This window comes from Pelecanus crispus, chromosome 1 (assembly GCF_030463565.1).
Source record: "Pelecanus crispus isolate bPelCri1 chromosome 1, bPelCri1.pri, whole genome shotgun sequence".
Lineage (NCBI taxonomy): Eukaryota > Metazoa > Chordata > Aves > Pelecaniformes > Pelecanidae > Pelecanus > Pelecanus crispus.
In genome coordinates, this window is record NC_134643.1 from 45,505,695 (window position 1) to 45,525,400 (window position 19,706).

General features: G+C 34.7%; 1 protein-coding gene across 5 annotated transcripts in view; it reads right to left on the reverse strand.

Moving 5' to 3' along the window:
• The window catches only part of PPP1R12A (protein phosphatase 1 regulatory subunit 12A), a 123,213-nt gene that overhangs the window by 12,850 nt on the left and 90,657 nt on the right, over positions 1 to 19,706 (reverse strand). For 2 of the 5 annotated variants that reach the window (XM_075707612.1, XM_075707603.1), the window contains exons 13-23: positions 17,795 to 17,956; positions 17,175 to 17,351; positions 14,019 to 14,109; positions 11,917 to 12,114; positions 11,571 to 11,739; positions 9,338 to 9,456; positions 8,561 to 8,626; positions 3,358 to 3,374; positions 2,042 to 2,183; positions 1,255 to 1,359; positions 317 to 364 (exon numbers count right to left, since the gene is read on the reverse strand). In XM_075707612.1, coding sequence (XP_075563727.1) covers positions 317 to 364; positions 1,255 to 1,359; positions 2,042 to 2,183; positions 3,358 to 3,374; positions 8,561 to 8,626; positions 9,338 to 9,456; positions 11,571 to 11,739; positions 11,917 to 12,114; positions 14,019 to 14,109; positions 17,175 to 17,351; positions 17,795 to 17,956 — 1,294 coding nt within the window. The remainder of the gene's footprint in view (positions 1 to 316; positions 365 to 1,254; positions 1,360 to 2,041; positions 2,184 to 3,357; positions 3,375 to 8,560; positions 8,627 to 9,337; positions 9,457 to 11,570; positions 11,740 to 11,916; positions 12,115 to 14,018; positions 14,110 to 17,174; positions 17,352 to 17,794; positions 17,957 to 19,706) is intronic. The other 3 variants (XM_075707631.1, XM_075707624.1, XM_075707618.1) reach the window with 3 other exon arrangements.

Genomic DNA, 19,706 nt, shown 5'->3' on the forward strand with positions numbered 1-19,706 from the left:
GTTCTGAACCTGCTTAACCCTCTGAAGTGCCAATATTGTTTTGGATGCGATGGAACAAGTGGCAGATCCCTGGAGGGCAGTGGGGTTTAGAACCTTGTTATCACAAACCAACAAGCAACCTGAAGGCAATTCTTAAGAGTAATTCCATCTCACATTCATTGCCACTTTGAAACCTAAAATCCCCAAATCTTCTAAAAACTGCGAGTTACAAGAAAGGCTTCTGTTCCCACTAAAATATATCCAAGCCAGGCGTTGCAAAACAAACTAAAACAAAGCCTGAATTGGAGTACTTAAGAGATCTTTGGCAGAAACTCACCCTTTTCTCCATTTCCAAGAGTGATCTGTCAGCAAATCTTTCTTGTCTCTGAAACACAAAATTAATAAAGACATTAGTACTTGTTCTTAAACAACATAAAACTGAGGAAAAACAACTCAATTGGACATTTTAGTATTCTGTCCGAAGTATGTCTTCAAAAGCACTTTAAAGTGTGTTCAGGGAAGTAACACTGAAATAAAGAATAAAGAAGAATGAACTGGATTTATCACGCACTTCCTCGTGACACCCCTAAGTAATTTAATCACTACATAGCCTTTGGCAAATAGGAGTAATATAGTATTTCTATCTGAAAGCATTACAAAACAAACATTTTTTTAATGTACTTCATTGATATTTACAGGGTACCTACACAAGTAAATTGTGGCAAATGTGATCTGAGAATAGGAAACATGCTTTCTACAGCAATTTAAGGCGAATTTAACTGTTGCGCACATATTTGGTATTACTGTATGCAGCACTGTTATCTGACAGCGGTTATCTGTAACTGGAGTGCACTATTTGCTCTTCAGTTCTAAAGATAAAGCTATCTAACCAGCCAGCAAGAACTGGCAGGTTATGCCAGTCTGCCAGCAAGTTTATGAATTAATTCATCAATCAACCATGACTGACAGTTTGAATATAGGCTTAACAGTGTACAACATGTTTATGCCTACCCTGCAAAGAAGTTACAGATACATGCTGGCAAGAACCACTAGTACTTAAATAGGTAGGAGGCAGTTTCACACATTTTGTTGACAGCTGAAGACCAGAATCCTGTGCTCTTTTCTCTTTAGGAACAGAGAGGTACTCTTCTTCACTCCCATCTTTGGATAAGAAACACAGCTGATGCCTAGTAAAGAGCTGCCCATACCCTGGGGTGCTTATAGTTTGCTATCTATCTTGTCAGCTAAGTACAGGCTTTTTTGTTTTATACAAACCTGAGTGGTCTTCTCCAACTGTAGCTTAAGATCTGTGAGTTCCATGTTGGTATCATGTAACTGTGCTTTCAGTTTTTCATTTTCAGCTAGAATCTGTTCATAAAGCTAAGAGAAAATATTCATTTTAAAAAATACCAAATAATAATTCAGTGAGATTAGCTGAAAAATTTAAAAACCATGATTGATCTGCATGTAAACTGAACAAATACATTAACAGTCTAAGAAGTAAAAATCAGTTACAGATTTTAAAGATGTTTAGAGTTAGCAAGCACTTTAAAGAATTGTTAACAAGTATTTCTAGAAATAGGCAACTTTGCATAGGGAGCACATAACTTACCTTACACATATTAAAAAAATACTTGCCACTTTTTTTGTTTCAGACTTAACAGATAAACTTTTCAACAAACTCCTCCTCTATTTTAAAGCAAGACCTAAACAAATTTTTACATATGTACGTAAGCTAGCAAACATATAAAATAAAAGGCTTCACATACATATAAAACAGATCTAATGATACAATGAACTAAAAAAATAATATGATAGTATTTGTCATAAAAATGGATCTTGGCTCCTCTGGATTTCTCCCTTGCACTGAAGAGAAAAGTGCAAAACCCAGAAGCTGTTTGGTAATGTGCATTTTCCCTCACTGTAGTGGTTGTTCTGCTCCTCCATTCAGCTTGAGTTCCTTTAAGCAGTATTTGTGATGCAATATGAGATTACTCCCAGACAATTTATGAAAAACAATAATAAAGTTCTATTTTCATGACAAAATTATTGGATCAGATACCTTTTTAAAATCAGTGCTATCTTCTTTTTCTAGTCTACTGCAGTACGGTTTTCGATCTTCAAGGTAACTCTGTGACCCTGATCGCCCCTGCGCTGAATCGTAGCGATCACCTGAAGACATGCTGAGGGATCCCGTATCGTATCTGTAAAAGAAAAGTTCTTATTTTTCTTTGCCTTTGTGTTCAAACTGAGACCACTCACTGTATCACTGAAAACAAACAGATGCAATTATGTATTTTAGTTAAGCCACTGTCTTCTAATTTGATGCAAATTTAATTTTTACATTCCCTCACTACTTCAAGATTTTGTGTGAAAATGTTTTCAAATTGCTTAGTCTGCTAAGTAAGTGCCTCCTTTGTATGCAGAGAAATCTTTTAAATTAAAATATTTAATACAAGCAAATATTTACATGTCTTGAAGGACTTTATATTAGCTTAGATACTTTAATTCTTCTTTAGTTATAAAGACAACCTATTTTTAAAAAATATATTACTTTAATTGAAGGGTTTAAAAAAAGTAATCTCTAAAACAGCAGCCTAGATGAATTCTCCAAGTTTTATTAGAGAAACCAAGGAGATTTCAAAACTATTTGTGGTGAATTCCAGTATTTCAACAGAAGCAGTTTATGAAGCTAATCTTCAGAAAAGTCTTTATCCTATTAATCACTAAATTACAAACAGTATTAATTGAAGTTTAGAGTAATTTCACACTGCTCATTCTTCACTGATCAGGTGCTGTCATAGTTCTACTTAACAGATTTTCAGCACTCATGGAACATAATAAAATCTAATAATTAATTCTAAAGCTCTAAAAACAAATAAAAACTTTTTTTTTTAAAAAAAAAAAGATTGATATTTCTTCATTTCCTTTTTAACAAATCTTAAGGAAATCTGATTTTCAGAGGCTGTAGTACTTTTCTTGAGATTCCTTAGAAAACTTTCAGTAGAGTATTCTAGAAGAAGGGCAACAAGAACCTTGTCGTCTTTGTAAAAGCTGACTTCACACGAAAAAATTTGTAGGTAATGGTATTGTATCCACTGTGTTCTATGAAATGCCCAGCCTGCCTTCAGTGCATTACAAATATGAGTCAAATACATTCCCCAGAATGGAGTATGCCACCCACACATGGAAAAAAAATTCAGAACTGTAGCTTTACAACTGTATTTCATACAAATGTTAAATATCATTAAACGCCTTTTAAAGCTCAACCCAGCGACTATTGGAGTTAAGCTGGATTTGTACGTAAAGAACTTAAAATGAGAACATGTGAGCAAAAAGTGTAACAATTTTAAATTAATTTGTTTAAACTGCACATACCTTGAAAGGCTATCACTCTGAGGTGGGGAGGGATAAAAAAGGAGAAGAAAAATAGATCAAGTCAGTAATTTAATTAAATAAAATATATAACAATCTGTGAACAAGCATACCCAAACAATTATGTTAAATGCACACTATCCAACAGTATATATTATCTGAACATTGTCAAGCTTCAATTTTGTTATGTCTGGAACGGAAAAGAAATATGTGCTAGAATGTGCTTGCCAAAATACGATTTACAAAGACGTTAACATTACACTCTAAAAGTTTGGACTGTCCTAAACACTGGAGTAATTTCAGCAGTCGGTGCATTCTGCAATTTGCCTGCCTGCCTAATTACCGAAAGTGTCAGGATTGTGTTCCCTGAATTCCCTATTCCTTCTTCCTCTTCCCTAACATCAGCAATAATGTTTTGAAAGGTCAACATAATAATGACTTCAGCTTAAAATAATAATAAGCTACAAGATCATAATTTCAACATAGCTCGATGGGAAACAAGCTGCTATACCAACAACATAAGGAAATACTTATTAGACTTAATTTAAATGACCTAATTTCATTTTTTTGTATTACTTTCATTCATTCATCCATTCATTCCAGGTGAATCCACAGGCACAAAGTTCACTCACTTTACCTGACAAGCAAAATTTAATTAGAAGCAATGACTTAAGAGTGAGGGAGTGCCCTCTAAGCGTTACGTCAGTCATACAAACCTTCTTCCCCTCTGGGTGGTCAATACAGATTCATCATTTATTCCAATTATAATAACAATCTTGAGTGAAGACATTTCAGTCAAGAAACTCTACTGACGTGTCATCACCTGGACATCCTCCAACATTATTCACCTAGCAGTGGCTGAAGCCGTGCCCATAGGTGGGCTTTTGGGGGATGGTGTGGTTTGTTTGGTTTCCTTTTTTAGAAGGGAACTGTATTTTTTCAACTTGCATAGAGGAAAATAGCCACATTCTCCACAATACACTCAATTTCCCCTTTGACACCTTGAAATGCATTTACCGCACACAGGATATCAAAAATATGTGCTGTAGCCCAACCACTTGCAATAGAACATTGTTATTTTCTGTTAAGAGCACGCACAATGCTGAGAACTTAAGAGATTTTGTTGAAAATGTCACAGGGAGGTGGCACACACCTATACATGGATAGTTTTTAAGCTACTGGCCACAATAAGATTAACTTCCACCTAAGTATGAGTCTTATCTTGCTTTATCGTATATATAAGTAAGATCAGTGTGAGATTACAGAGTTCTGCCATGTAATCAATGATCTACAAAAATCCCTTTTCCACTGCTTCCTTCTCACCTCAACAAAACAGAGGAAGCTTTGTTCATAAAGACTTTTTACCTTGAAGGAACGCTGTATACAGAAAAATGCTAAGCTGGTCCTACAATGTAGGACAGCCACCACAAGGAAATAAACCATTCCTACATTACTTCTTAACAAATACACTTTCTAAAGGGTGTTTTTCTTTGCTTCTAGTGGACTCCTCATGGTGCCATGGGAATGTGAAAACCTCCCAGATCTCCATTCCCATTCTCCTGGCTGAGGCTGGGAACCTGAGAAGCCAGACAAGGACTCTTTAATCTTCAGAAAACTGTACATCAGTGGTTTGCATCCCGTGGAAGCTGTGAAGCCCTGCTCCTGCTGCTCAAGCACCATTCAGCCTCCACACCTCACTGAAAGAGCAGCACATTTCTCAAGCACATGCCTGTTCTTGTTCCCCTCACTTTTCACAAAACACATTTGGGTTTTTTTTAGCACAGTCTTAGCTGTTTTCTTTATTTTCCCCTTCAATTTCTGTCAGTTCCGCTCAGTCACAATTTTTGACATTTGACGAAAAAAAAAAAAAAAAAATGGTGAAAAGGTGTAAGTCTACAAACTTTGCTTAAAGCTTGAGAAGAAATGATGCTAACACAGATATCCCCGTGCATCCAAATCACACAAGATGCATGTTCTCCATACAGTCACAGAACTGAGCAGACTGAGCAGCCACAGTTACCTTGGCAGCACAGAAGCAGTAATGAAAAATTAAAACATACGTATCCTTGTCTACACAACCTGCAATAACACTTACTTCTAATCCTATGCCACCAGTTGATACAGACCATAAGGGTGCCCCAAAAGAAACTGTATTATTTGAAAATGTACATTAAGCTTCTAGACAGGCACATTACACTTTAGTGAGGTTAGGATAATTACTGGTAATGGAAATAAAGTATCAGTCAGGTGGAATTTTCTGTAATGTTGTAAATTAGTATTTCTGTAAAACTGCCACAGCAGTGAAACTGAGAAACAAAATTTGAGTACAGCATTTAATCAACACTATTAATGGCAGTTTCTCATGTTTATTCTCACAGAATTAGAAGACCTAATGACATTTATTATCCTAATATTGCTAGCTTTCACCTTTAAGAAGTCACATATCTGATCTCTGGCAACATGAAATTTCAGTCCATTTAATTATAACCTAATCACAGTTCAGCAACTATTCAAACTCTTTTTGTTTTTAAATACATTATACTGAAAAACAGGCTTCACGGAAACACTTTTTTACTTAGAATCCTTCAGTTGCCAAAGTAATCTTCCTACTTCCTTATTTTTGAGCTGCTATCCTACAACGTAGTTCTAAGACTATCCTTGTAGCAGGAACATCAATTTCCTTTAAGTAACGTGGCATTTTTTTGTGCAAATTGAAGAAATCCTCAGCTCTTAACATTAAAAAGCCCAAACAAAATTTCATTAGAAGAACCTCCAACTGTCAAAGTGCCTAGCAAAGTCTTTAATAGCTCTCCTTTATGGACAAATGATCAGCTAAGAATTCAAAAGACAGTTCTGAAAAACTGAAGAACAAGAAAGTACAAACTGAAATCTTACAAGACAGTTCTTTCAAAGACCTCTGAGATGAACAAGATGATAATTTCTCTGGTTCCTTAAAGATTGCAGGCTAGAAATTATTTTGTCTAAGGTCCTTTAATTTTCTTTGTAGCATGCACCCATGTGCAAGGCTGTTCTTGACCTCCTCTCTTCAGTTTAAATTCCTGAGTTACTGCCAAAGCCCTTGGAAGTTTATAGTTACCATCTTCTACCCCTGGCTTGTAGCTTCACCAAGCAAAAGAAACAACAGTAGCACCACATAAGGGAGTAACAGAGAATTTCAGTATTTGCAAAGTTTCTGTCTTCTGAATAGCAGTACATCAAATAATCAGCACAAGTGAAAAAGCTAAGTATTTTCTGAATGTCTTTCATTATAATTCTATTTTATTCATATCTCTTTCCTTTTCTCTTCCTAGAACTGAAAAGGATTTATAAGCGAATAATGATGAATTTCTACAATAAAGCATGCAAGATTTGTGTCAAAGTGAAAGCTTCAGCAACTGCAGAAAATAAGTGCAATTTCTTTAGGCATTCAAAAAATTAAAAAATACATTTTCTTGCCATTGATTTGGGAACAAATTGTTCAAGATCTATCCCATTGTTATTTTTGTAAGGTGGCAAAATATCGCATCGTCAAAGGAATGTATTTAGTTCTCAGTTTATCATTGACAAATGCTAAATAGTTATCAAAGAGAGGAAGTTACTTGAAATCTACACAATATTTTAAATCTCTGATAAACCATTTGTATGCAAAGGAAAAAAACACCTTAATATGAAAACAATGAAATTATATACAAATTTTAAGATATAGTTAACAGGATTATAATAATTACAAGGCTAGGACGCTTCTCCACAATTTTGATACTATGCTGGAAATTCTGTAGTAGGTTTGACAACATTTGAAAAGAAAATTTAAAAACACATGAAATACTGATTTTGATACTCAACTCACTTTCACTGTTTTTGTACTTTCTGCAGCTGATATGACAGAAGAGCTTATATCAACAAAGCAAAATCGATTTATGTAGCTAGGTGACAGTGAACTTGGTTCACACATTCCCTTTATTTCAGAGCTCTCCATGAACTCAAATCTGGTATTATATTGATTTATAATGAAACCAAACCCCCAAAGTCTTCTGTAGGAAGTATACAGGCTAGGAGGATGTTTTGACTCCTAAGTCAAGCCGTGATTAGGCAGCCAGTTCTACATTTCTCCACCATCCCACCCCAACACATCCACCCTTTTAATCATAATCATATTCATAATTTTGGGCCTGATTTACCACTGCTTCACTGTAGTTTGATAGGAGTCTAATTCTATCAGAAGCACCACATGCACATTCTACCAAAATGAATTTCTACAGAACAGATTATGGAGTAATTACAGATCTGAGAATGACTATATGTGCTAGTGGGAGGAAAGAGGACTACGGATTTATCTTAATGTGACACAGAAATAAAAAATACAGCAAACCAAAATCGCACAGAATGAATCTCTTAACTAAAATATGTAAGGAATGTGTAATGGAAGCTTTTACAAAAAGGAGAGAAACATCACTTGAGTTTTATTCCTCAGTAATGAATCTGATTCTGTAGTGTGTTACTCCAGGGTTTAGGTCAAAAGAAATACATTCTGCTATACCATTCTATAGTACAGTTTAAGTCACTACTTCGCTTTTAACCCATCTTCATCCCACTGTCACGCACCGTTCAGTTTATAAGGACTTCTTCCATCAAATCAAGACTATTATAGTGCTTTCCACTGACATTTTAACAAGACTAATAATACTGAATTAGGATGTTCAGAAATCCATTTTCAGGTACATTGTGCTCTTCAACTTTCTATGCTTCATTATATTAACTTCTCATATTATTTGTTATTACATTATTGACAGCACTGAGTTTAATTTTAACAGGTTTTAATTAGTGTGCATAAATCACTGGACATCATTTATCTGAAAATAACAGAGCAGAGGGAACAAAGATTTTTGCAAGGTAGAAACTGAAAGCTCCCTCCAGTAACTTGCTGCAACATGTCCCTGACCTATGTGTCAGAAATTTCACCTATGTTTTCTGGATGCTAATTCTACCTAATCAGAATGGAAGATAAAAACATCAGTTTTAGCCATTGTTAATATATTAAAAATAGTTACTAAAGTCTGTGAACCATAGCCACAAATTATGACTCAGAAAGCACTCGTAAGAACTCTACTGTAAGTACTCTTTCAATTGAATCCAACCGCAACAAAAATTTTATCGTCAAAATGTATCTGTTAGACAGTTAATAAATTAATTATCTTTTTAAAATTACCTGAGTTTCTTTCTTATTTGTTCCTTCTTCTGAATCGGACTGGTGTTCCTGTTCATTTTCATCACTCTGGTAAAAGAGGTACGAGAGGAAAAATAATTAAGCTGTTGAAAGCTTACTGAGATTTTAAGGCATTCTAGACTTTTAATATGAAAATCTAAGAGCAGTAGAATTCTACCTAACTAAAATGTATAGAGAATATATGGGATATATAATGAAAATTCTCAAACAAATACATGTTTTCAGTACCAGAAGGAGAGGAAACAGAACTCTGTATTTGGCACATGAAAATCTTGCTTTTTCAGAATGACATACTGATCCCATGACAAAGAAAAGAGAAAGGGAATCGGCTGAAATATCAACTATAACCCTTCTAATCTGACAGCAGTTCTTTCAGTTGTAAATACATGGCTACTTGTAATGTGTCAGATAATGAGTCTCATTCTTACAGCTTTGCTATGCATGCAATAGAAAAGAATTGTTCCATTATTATTTTTTCCTTCAATTATGGTTAATTCCTATTAAGTTATAGTTATTACAGTATTCTAGAATCGTTTTTAGCATTATTAACATAACTTAGACTTAATTTTCATTTTCCTCCTGAAAGCTTCAAAACAGAGAAACAGAGAATACATAACTTGAACTAATATCAGTTTTTCCAGAACAATTAGTTATATACTGTATTACTCTAAACTATTCTCTGTTTTAAGAACACACTATACACATTCCATACTGCTACAACCTAAGGCTATAAATCAGCAGTAGCAGTCATTTACTTACATCTCGAGCCCAAAAAGAAACTCCTGTAGATCGTCGTTTTTCTCTTGGTCGCCGCCTTTCCCTTATAGTCTTAGGCTGTGACTTATCTTCTTCCTTTTCTTCCTCTTTTTTGCCCCCTTCTGTTAATAACAACTTTCTTGTTCATTTAAGTATGACACAACCTTATTTTCTGAAAATGTTCTGAAACGCTTCTCAGTCTTTAAAATGCTTACAATTAATGTTTTTACCTGAAATACATTTGCTAAAGAGCTTCTTACCACATACAGGGTTTGCTGTAATATACATTCCTCAGAACATAGCTCTAAAATACTGTGAATATTGTTCCAATTGGTGAATAGCAGCTGCAAAATACTAATTCCATCTCAGCCACCTAAACAAAATGTTTCAAAATAACAGTAATACACTACAAATTGGACTTAAAATCAATTTTCAAAACCGTCACGTAACTCCAACAACATCTGTATCAGTAGATGTATAGAAGTACAAAATAAGAGAAGGTAATTCTTCACCATTCTTCATCAAACAAGGTTTGTTTGCTTACATCAAGAATTCTGTATTTAGACAAAAACTTTTAAAAGTCTGTTAAGTGCTTCTTAAGAGTCCCCCTTTTCACCACAGTCCTCTCCATTTTCCCCTCCAAGGGAGAATAAAATGGGATCTCCTACATTAGATTAATACTACATTACAGATTTCCTTTTTCTTCAAAAGAAATGCAACTGCAATTCAAACGATACATAATATCTCAGGATTGTGTTTTTTCCCCTTTATGTTTACAAGTAATTTGTAAAGAAAGCCTAAAGAAAAACCCCAAAACCAAAACCAAACCTGCCCAAACTGAAGTTATTTACCTATTATCATGCAGTCTATTCAGTCTGCTATTCTTTTATTAAAGAAAGAAACCACAGATTTTAATTCAGATCAAAGCATCACTACTAACTTAACTTTACCATCACTGGTCTTCAGAGGTAAAAAACCATTTGAGCGTGAAGCAAAAATTAAACAGAAAAGAAGGAAATATAAATATTCATGGTGAACATACAACTTTCCTGATTAAATAGATGAATTTACCTCTGGGCTTTCAGACGGTAATGTATTTCTCCTCCTAAAGTCATAATTTGAAAAAAAAATGCTGTAGCTAATATTTACCCATGAAAATCTTCTCCATAGAACAGTCTAGAAAGAGTTTCCTACAGTAAGCATGTGTTACCAAAGAATCTTAATCCAAATTTCAGTTCATGTTAAGACAGAGGGGGAAAAAAATCAGAAAGCATATCCCTGAAGCTTAGCCCCAGTAACTTTCTCAGAAAATACCAGTCTAGGCAACATGGCCGTAGCGCTATATACTTCGTGGAGATTTGATCAATGAATGATTTAATCTTACCCTCTGATAACAAAACCATCAATTTCAATCAGTAATCCTATACTGAATCAATAACTTGAACTAAAGTATTTCTCCCAAGTCAACAGTGGAATGCCTCCGAAAGAGAACAGATCACACTGTATGTCAACAGCCTCCTCCTTTGACGGGCAACTAATCAAGCACAATATTTCTGAGAATTATAGCAGATGATTCACATTTGAAATGACGGCAAAAACTCTGTGACATCAGAGAAAAGCTTTTTTCTAACCTCTGAATCACACATCTGATCCTCAAATTGAGATTAGATAAACCAGTTAAAGTACCTAGAAGTATGGTTACATTAAATATTCTAAACGAACACCACACTACCACCAGAAGCATCCCCTTCCCTCCTTTGTTTTCAGCTGCTCATGAAACCATGAGAGGTCCTTAAAGCGTTAAAGCATCATTCCAGTCCTTCAATGTAGGACTGAAACAAAATCCCAGTTATTTAGCAATTATTTAATCAAGTAAAATTCCTCCTCAATACCTGCAAGTATTTAAACTCTGAAATGTGATTTTTACTATAGTTGCTGTGTTAAAGCAGAAATGAAAGCATTATGTCGATACTGATGGCAGTATAATTGACATTTCTATGACCCACTAATGGAAAACCCAGATTCACAACTAAACATCTGCAAAACACCACCAAGTACAGAAAGTATTTCTTCCTTTCTATACGCAAGTTTTGGAGTTTCATACAGAAGATGGAGTAAGATACATCCTCAGTGGTCTTACATATCGCAACCCATTTTGAACTATCTTTAGAAACATAAGCTGCCCTTTGTCAACTAAAGCAAACAAAAAAAAACCCTTCACAAACAGTACTCCTACCTCTCTCACTTTCCTTTGTTCCACTCCGAGAATAGGCGGAAGTTATACCTATAAGGCTGTTTGGTCTGTTTAGTTGACTTGAAGTTGAAAGAGAGCTAGTGGAGGTGGAGAGCGAAGAGGTGGATGATGAAGAAGTTGAAGTTGAAGTTGGTCTATAGCGATGATATGGCTATTCAGCAGAAAAATGTCAAAATTAATTTACAAAGATTAAACAAATAAAAACCACAGGATATTAAAACATTTAAATATATAAACAATTCTTACAGTAGTAGCAAAATTATATTACTATAGTCGGAATTAAGATTCATGTAATTTCTCTACCTAAAGAAACCCATCATGAAAATACCTCTTCAACAGTTCGGGAATATCTTTGTCTATAATCATCATCTTTAGTTTCAGATTCTTTCTTTTCTTCTTGTTTTTCTTTGTCTTGCTTTTCTTTTTCTTCTTTTTCTTTTTCTTCATTTTCCTGTTCTCTGGTTCGCGTGGGACGACTTCTTCCTATAGTTTTTTCAGCTTCTTGAAGATCTGTCAGTGTCACACCCTGTGAAAACAGCAGTCAGCAAACATTTCAGTATATCACCTGTATTAATGCAGATGATTGTATTATATAAATACATATATATACACATATCTTAAATAAAAAATTCAGCTTAAGAAAATTAATTCTATCTATTAAGAAATAAATGTTACCTATACATTCTACCTATAAACTTTTCTCTCGAATCTTGGAACCAAACATCCCTCGTTGATTATTGGCAAGCGTTTGATCTAATGCGATCTACCACAGATTCTCCAGCAACACAATTTTTAGTTGAACTAGTACATAAAGATCATGTAGAAAATCATGTAGAAATCATTTAAGAACCCATTAGATCTTTCCAGTATCATCCTAAACATACTAAGTATTTTTGGAAGAACCCTAAAAATACAATACTTACCACATTTTCAGAAATGTTGATATTTTACATATTCACTCACTGCAACTGGATTTTTAGGTCAACAACACAAAAAAAAATTGCACTGACAGCACCAGAGACAGTTGCAACTCATTCCTTATTTTTATTCTGAGGCTAAAAACTAGTTTTGAAATAAGCCCAAAAAGCAATTTTTGAAGACAACTTTTCTCTACTGCACTTTTCAGTTGACGTATATTACTGAGATACTTCTCAAAACACTTTGTGACCTATTCTTCAAAGCCAACTTTGCAGCTTATCTGTTATTTAATTGCTTTTTGTGTTGATAATGTTTTAATACACTAATTCCTTGTAGTTTCTCCACTGTAAAGATTCAACAATAGCTGGCCTGTGGTTTGACTATCTCTCAGGGCTCTGGATTAGTATCAAGAGGTAAAAAAGAACTCCAGTAAGATAAACCTGTATCAAGCAGTGTAGACCTCTCAATAGGAAAAGTAACCAGAAATATTTCAGGGGTTTAAAACTGCAAAGATTTGAAAGTAACATCAGTAAATGTGTAGATATAGACCTGGCCTTAAAGCAGATAAGGATGACAGCTACAGTACTTCTTTGTGCTGTTTTATCCAGGGACTATTTGCTTATTATTCTCAGTTTGTCAGCTGACACAAGAAGAGATGGGTAGACATACTCCAGAGGATAGGGCTTGGTAATTGCTCCACTGACCAAAGAGCGTTCAAGTACCATTTAGAGATAATCTATTTTGCTACTGTCACATCCTTTCCTGTGTCAGGATTGCACTGGTTGCAATTCAATATGAGGTAGCTCTGATAGAAATTGGGAAGAATCACCAAATATAGCAGTATGTAAACTAAGAGAAAGAAACGCTGAAAGGAGACATGCAATTAGATTCTAGATTATTAGCAAGTAACAAAAAACTCTTCCATGGTACTCATCCATGTCCACAGAAACTAGGTTGAATGTATTTTTTTCTATGCCATGGATCTTACTAGCTATTCCTATGTTGGTCAGCTCAATCACATTATCTTCAATAGTTCATGCACAGACAAAAGACTTAGAGAAATGGAAGTAAATACAGTATGCTATGCCTATTTCTCAAGTATTAAGTCTTCAGCCAGAAGCATACAGCTGGTAGTTCCTGAAGAATTAAAAATCTTAGACTGAAACATCTACATAACAACAGATACAATTACTTGAGTAAGCCATTTTACCATAATGCAATCAAAAACTTCCTTTCAGTGGAGGAGTCTGTGCTTTCAAATTTGTACTAAGTCACTCTTCAGTGATTAGAAAAAGCAACTTTCAGTATGCAATGAAGGGTCCTAAAGCTTTCAGGGAAGAAAGGAAAAAAAAAAAAAAAAAAAGAAGCTTTATTTCATCTGGTACAAGTTGGTTTATACCAGGAAGACCCATCAGTTTATTTGGAGCTTTACCAGGAAATTAAAACTTCACTGTACTCAGGGAGCTACATGGGTATGTTTCCATAAATGTAGAAGCCGTAATAAAACTATACCTGTGTAGATCTTCTAGACTGTCTTGCTTGCCTGGATCTAGCTTTTCTTTGGGACTCTGACTCTTCATCCCGTACTGGAGTGAGGTATGATCTAAAGAGTTAATTACAAACAAAATTAGCAAACGATCATTTTTGTACAAATGCATTAAATGGTCAGAAAAAAACCCCACAACATGATATGACTGAAAACCAAAGCAGGCAGAAGAAAATCTTTAACTGTATAAAATGGATTACATTTTTAGATTTGTTGTATTCTATCACAGAATATTCTGGGAATGTTGTTATAATTTACCATTTTTAAAAAAATCCTTAGATTAGCTAAAAATTAGAAAAATCTGAAAAAGCAAAATCAAAAGGCTGCTAAAAGGTTGCCTAAAACACAAAACCTCTCCGACCTTCTTTAGATCATAAAATTAGCTACATTAAAAATAGTACAGTCAGATTCTGTAATATTTTATGATTGTCTATGGTTTTTACATTTCATTAGTTAAGAATAATTGGATAATGATTCAATAATTGGCTAATGATTAGGTTTGAGAAGCCACTTCCTATTAACACTTAAATCATTGGTCATGGAAAGAGCAGTTCTTTGGTCACCCAATTACGTATTTGTCAGCCTCAGAACATACTAAAAACAGTTCAAAAACAATTCTAAGCTTTTAAAATAAATTTTGATTAGACAGACCTATGGATTACTACCCATGTTCTATCTCTACTAAACAAATTACCCCCAAAACACAGGAGAATATTTATAAATAAGTGCAATATTTACAAAGGTAGAAACATCCCCTATCTTATGACACATCTTAAAAAAACCCCACTATATTAATTTGATTTCCCTATCCTGTTCTCTTGCAAACAGCATTTTTTATAGATTTCCCATATTCTTAGAGCCCTAGGCCCTATCTATATTAGGAAAAGGGTGCCTGTTAGCTGCTTTAGCTAACATGACCTGAAATACTACCTACCTAGGAGGCTTTGATTGCCGAGCAGATGTAATCTTTAGGGCTTGAAAATTGCTACAAATTACTCCATGTAACTTGCTCTTTAGTAACTGGTGTACATACTCCTACCCTCCAATAAATACGAAATACTTTAAACCTCACTGAGGGAAAATGAAAACTCTCAACCTGTCAGGTGCACACTACAGCTACTGTTAGAATGGAAAGTACCCTTCCTTAATATCCCTTGTGTATGCTACACAGGTTACCTGTGCAGATTTATTCATGATACAAAGATTTAAAGATTCAAGTTTGTCATTCTCTTCCCTGTTTCTCTAAACCAATCCTAAAAATCAGAGAAAGAATACAGCTTCTTCAGCTATTCCAAAAGGATGCACCATTACATGCTTCTTTACTAAAAGTGGTTTAAAATGTGTTTACTTTTCAAATAATCTTTGAAATATTATTTCAAACGTACTTTCTAAATACACACTTTCAGTCTATAAATATGGATTGACCAACTTAATTTCTTAAGAAAATATTTAGCATACAATATTTCATACACAGACAAGTTTTTCATGTGCATATAAACATACATCCACACGCACATATATATATGTATCTGTATATATACAGATAGATATGCATGTGCTGATAATTAGAGCACTACCTTCTCACATGCATGCAATAATTATTCCAGTTTTGCCGATTTCTAAGACTTAATGGATATTTTAATATGCCATCAAGAATGCCAACAGTATATGATACAATCGGCCCAGAGTCAGATAAAAGCAAGGAATTTCAGGCCAACTGCAGGTATCTAAAACATATGTAGTATATGCGTATTAGTATACACACACTAGTGAGAGCAAACAAGACAGCAAAAGCCTTAATCTAAATTTCCTTGCTTTTCTAGCTCATATGAGACTGAAATAGCATTTGCATTTTAAAATTGGAACTACTTTTAAAAAAAAGATGCATTTTGTTGGTTTTGCTTTTGCTTTGTTGGGTTCGGTCAAATTTTGCTATGGAAAATGCAAGTTCTGACTATGGTTCTTATTAAATTGGGTTGTAAGCACTTTTGTGGGCACCTCCTGAATCATGGTGAGGAAGAAAAAAAAAAAAAAAATCCCCCTTTCACAGAAGTTATTTCATCTCAGTTTTGGGTACAAAAGGAGGAAAACAGACTATCTTAAATAGTCCTAAAGCTATGAGGAATCTTTAAATGTTGTTGCTGCCTTAAGTGAACCAAAAGAATCCAGATTTCTTCTGTAAGGACGAACAGCTTCATTACCTCTGTGAACATACAGAGATACACGCATCTGGCACTGATACAGGAGCTACGTTTCAGAACTACTACAGGAGCAACACCGAAATCTGAACTTCCATTTCAGCAGAAGGGTTAAAGGATAAACATTTATAAATATCCAGAAGACAAAGAACCCAGGGAAAGCTAACAGGCATTAACAACCTCATGAAATCTTCTTTTTGCTTCCATAAATAGCAGGCAACAACTCTTTACGGAAACATAAATATGCACCAATCTTAACTCATCCTCCATGTAAGTACAACAGCAAAAACAGCGTTTTCTTCAAATGAGATTTATATCAGATTCTTACTCATTCTTCAAACTGCATAGCTCTTAAACCACTGCATTTACAATTGTGTATTACGTTTCAAATAGAAGAGACCCTAAATGATGCAATGAAATAAACGGAGTATGTTGGCTTCAATCGTTTTCTCAGTAGTGCCAGTCATACAAAATGACTGAAAAAATGTTATGTTGTAACTTACTAGCATACTGCCAGTGGCACAGTAGCTCAATCAGCAGCAATGCACTTGTAGTAAGTAATTAATTATTGATTTTCTTATTTTTAATTCAGCGTTTTTGCAGTTTCATTATGGGTATTTTTAAGAGGACTCATTTAATCTATTAACAGAAACACAAATATGAAAATACTGCATACCAAATTAGAACCCAAGGCCAGTCAAAAATACACAATATCAAAGTTTAAATTTCATGAATGGTCTCTACCAGTATTAAGCTCTTACATAAATTGAGGCATGTTGCTAGTTGTTTCAAAACACAGGAAGCAAACAACACTGCTTTACATACTGTACTATCCAAATCTGTGATAACCAACACATTCCTTTAAATAAGAAAAAAATACAACTTTTGTATAAGAGCAACATTACTCTTAGGACCTTTACACACCTCCGTCTCTCCCTGACCTCTGATGTTGAGGACACAGTGCCAGAAGTAGCTGTAGTCATGGCTGTGGTAGTGGCTGTAGCATTTACAACAGATGGTGCAACGGGAACGGTCACTGCTGTAGGCACACTGTCCTTTTCTTTCTCAGTACTATCCTCAGCCCACAAACGATTTGAGGTACTACAGCATAACAAGCAGCAACACAAAAAAAGAGAAAAGGAAACAGCTAAACAATGAAAGCACTTTACTAAACAACTAATAACATGTAAATTGAGGGATGGATTTTTTTTAAAAGCAAACTGAGAAATGTCTCTACTATGAAAGCTCAACTTGAGCTATTAAATTGAATAAATTAAAATTGAGCAGTTCACAATAATTGAACTTTTATTCTTCACACCCTTCTAACGTTGGATTTATTCTTTTATACCAACATGGCTGTCACTTTACAGTAGAAAGCCATTCACAATTTTTAAGCCAAATTGTATAAAATTAAAACAAATTTAACAGGAAAGTGAAAAAATCCAGAGCCCCAGGATCTACTAAACAAGAACGCATGCACATACATAAGCACACAATAGACCTGACAAAAAAAAAGAAAAAAAGAAGTGTGCTGGTGCCATTACCTGCTTTGTACACCTGCTGAAGTAGAACCCGTTGTACTCTTTGTAGTAGTGTTTGTGCTGGCAGGCAGGGTTTTCTGAAGACCAGCAGAAGAGGTAACTGTTGATGCAGTACTTGGAACATTAGAACTAATCAAATCATCCTGTCTTCTACCAAAGGAGCCACTGAAGGAGAGACATGTACAATGGATGCATTTGTATGACTTATCTTTGCTCATTAAAATACCACAAAGCTGTGAATGATCCACTAAATTCCTGCCCGCATATTCTGTGTCTCAGTTGAGTCTCAGAAACTTCTGGGGTAAAAGAAGCATTTTCAAAAGCCATTTTCTTCCCTATTTCCTGGACTAGGACTTTTAATTTGTGACTTCAGAGGCCAGCAGAAGGGTCTCTTAGTCCTGACCATTTCTCCACAGGAAGAGGAGATAAAGTATGGAATCTCACTGGTTTATGTATGACTGTCTTGATTGCACCTACTGAAGTATTCATATAGGGTCCCCAATGTCCCATTTTTAAACTGCTGTTTCACCCACACTAAATACCTCAGAAAATGCAGAATTTTACTCCACAGCTTGTCAGAAAAGAAAATGTCATCAATATTACTCCTCTTATAATTTGCAACCAATTAAATGTACTGCCTTCTTTTTTTTTTTTTTTAAACTTCAATCATTCCCAGGAAGATTAACCTCCCACTCATGCTTTTCCCTTGCTCTTCAGGTTGTAAAAAAGATCCAGTGGTTTCCACATTTTTATTCATTGGTTCGGGCTGAACAAATTTTGCATTACCAAGTCAGGATGCTTGCCCATGACTAAACCTCAGAATCCATAGTTAGGACAGACAGAGCATCATATTACTAACTGCAAAAGATTTAAGGAAAGATGCTTCTTTGTCATTCTGCAACTGATGATATTTTGTATTACTATCAATTCTAAAATGACAACAAAAAATAACTGTACAAGAACTAAGGAAATATGCCATTAAAGCACCACATGCAATTTAAAAGTGGTGAGCACATTTTCTTTGAAGACCGGAGCATACATACTGATAAAAGCTAACATGCAAAGATTGTTCTCATATATCAACTGTTGATATTTTCCATACAGAACAGGAAACGCGTGCAACATCTTTCCTAAACCTGAAGTTAGTGAAATTGAGTTTTCTTTTTAAGGCAGGAGGTTAATAAAGATGTAAGATGTATTATGCTGTATGAAACAGCCTCACTACATGCCACTGACAACATCAATGTCAAGACAAAAAAAAAAAAAAGTTAAGTACCCATCACCACGAACATCATCAGCACATATCAGTATGCACCTTAGCTACTTGAATGACAATCTTTTCTTTTAATCTATTCATTTTAGATATTTATTGCTCCACTAATTCCAATGAAGAACTTTACTCACATAGCTACACTGAAACTACGAAACAGAGTGAAGTTAATCGTGTATATATTTGCAGGTTATGATTCCTTCTGAGAAACCCCTGCAAGATAGGAACCACACACACCTGAAAATTATTTTCATATTAATCATCATTTACTTTGCATTCAAGGTAGTTTTATGTATGCATTCTATGATGCTGATACTCAGGGTAGGTGTGGCTACAATCTACCATTATGGAGAGCAGCTCAAGACATCTGATACTGTCATGCAAAACCAAAATTCACAGAGACAATATTTTTCCCCTTTTCTTTTCAGATACCAAGCAGAATTACTTCTATTCCAACATTTAAAATAGTTATCTTTGGCTACTGAACTAATCTGGAAGAGTCAAACGAACGTCAGACTGAAATAAACAACAGAAAAAAGGAAGCATATAATTTTAATTATATAGCAATTGCTGCAACACTCTAAGCTAGTAAAAATGGTGTAGCTCTAAAATCAGCACGAGCATTTCATCAGTATAAGTACACAC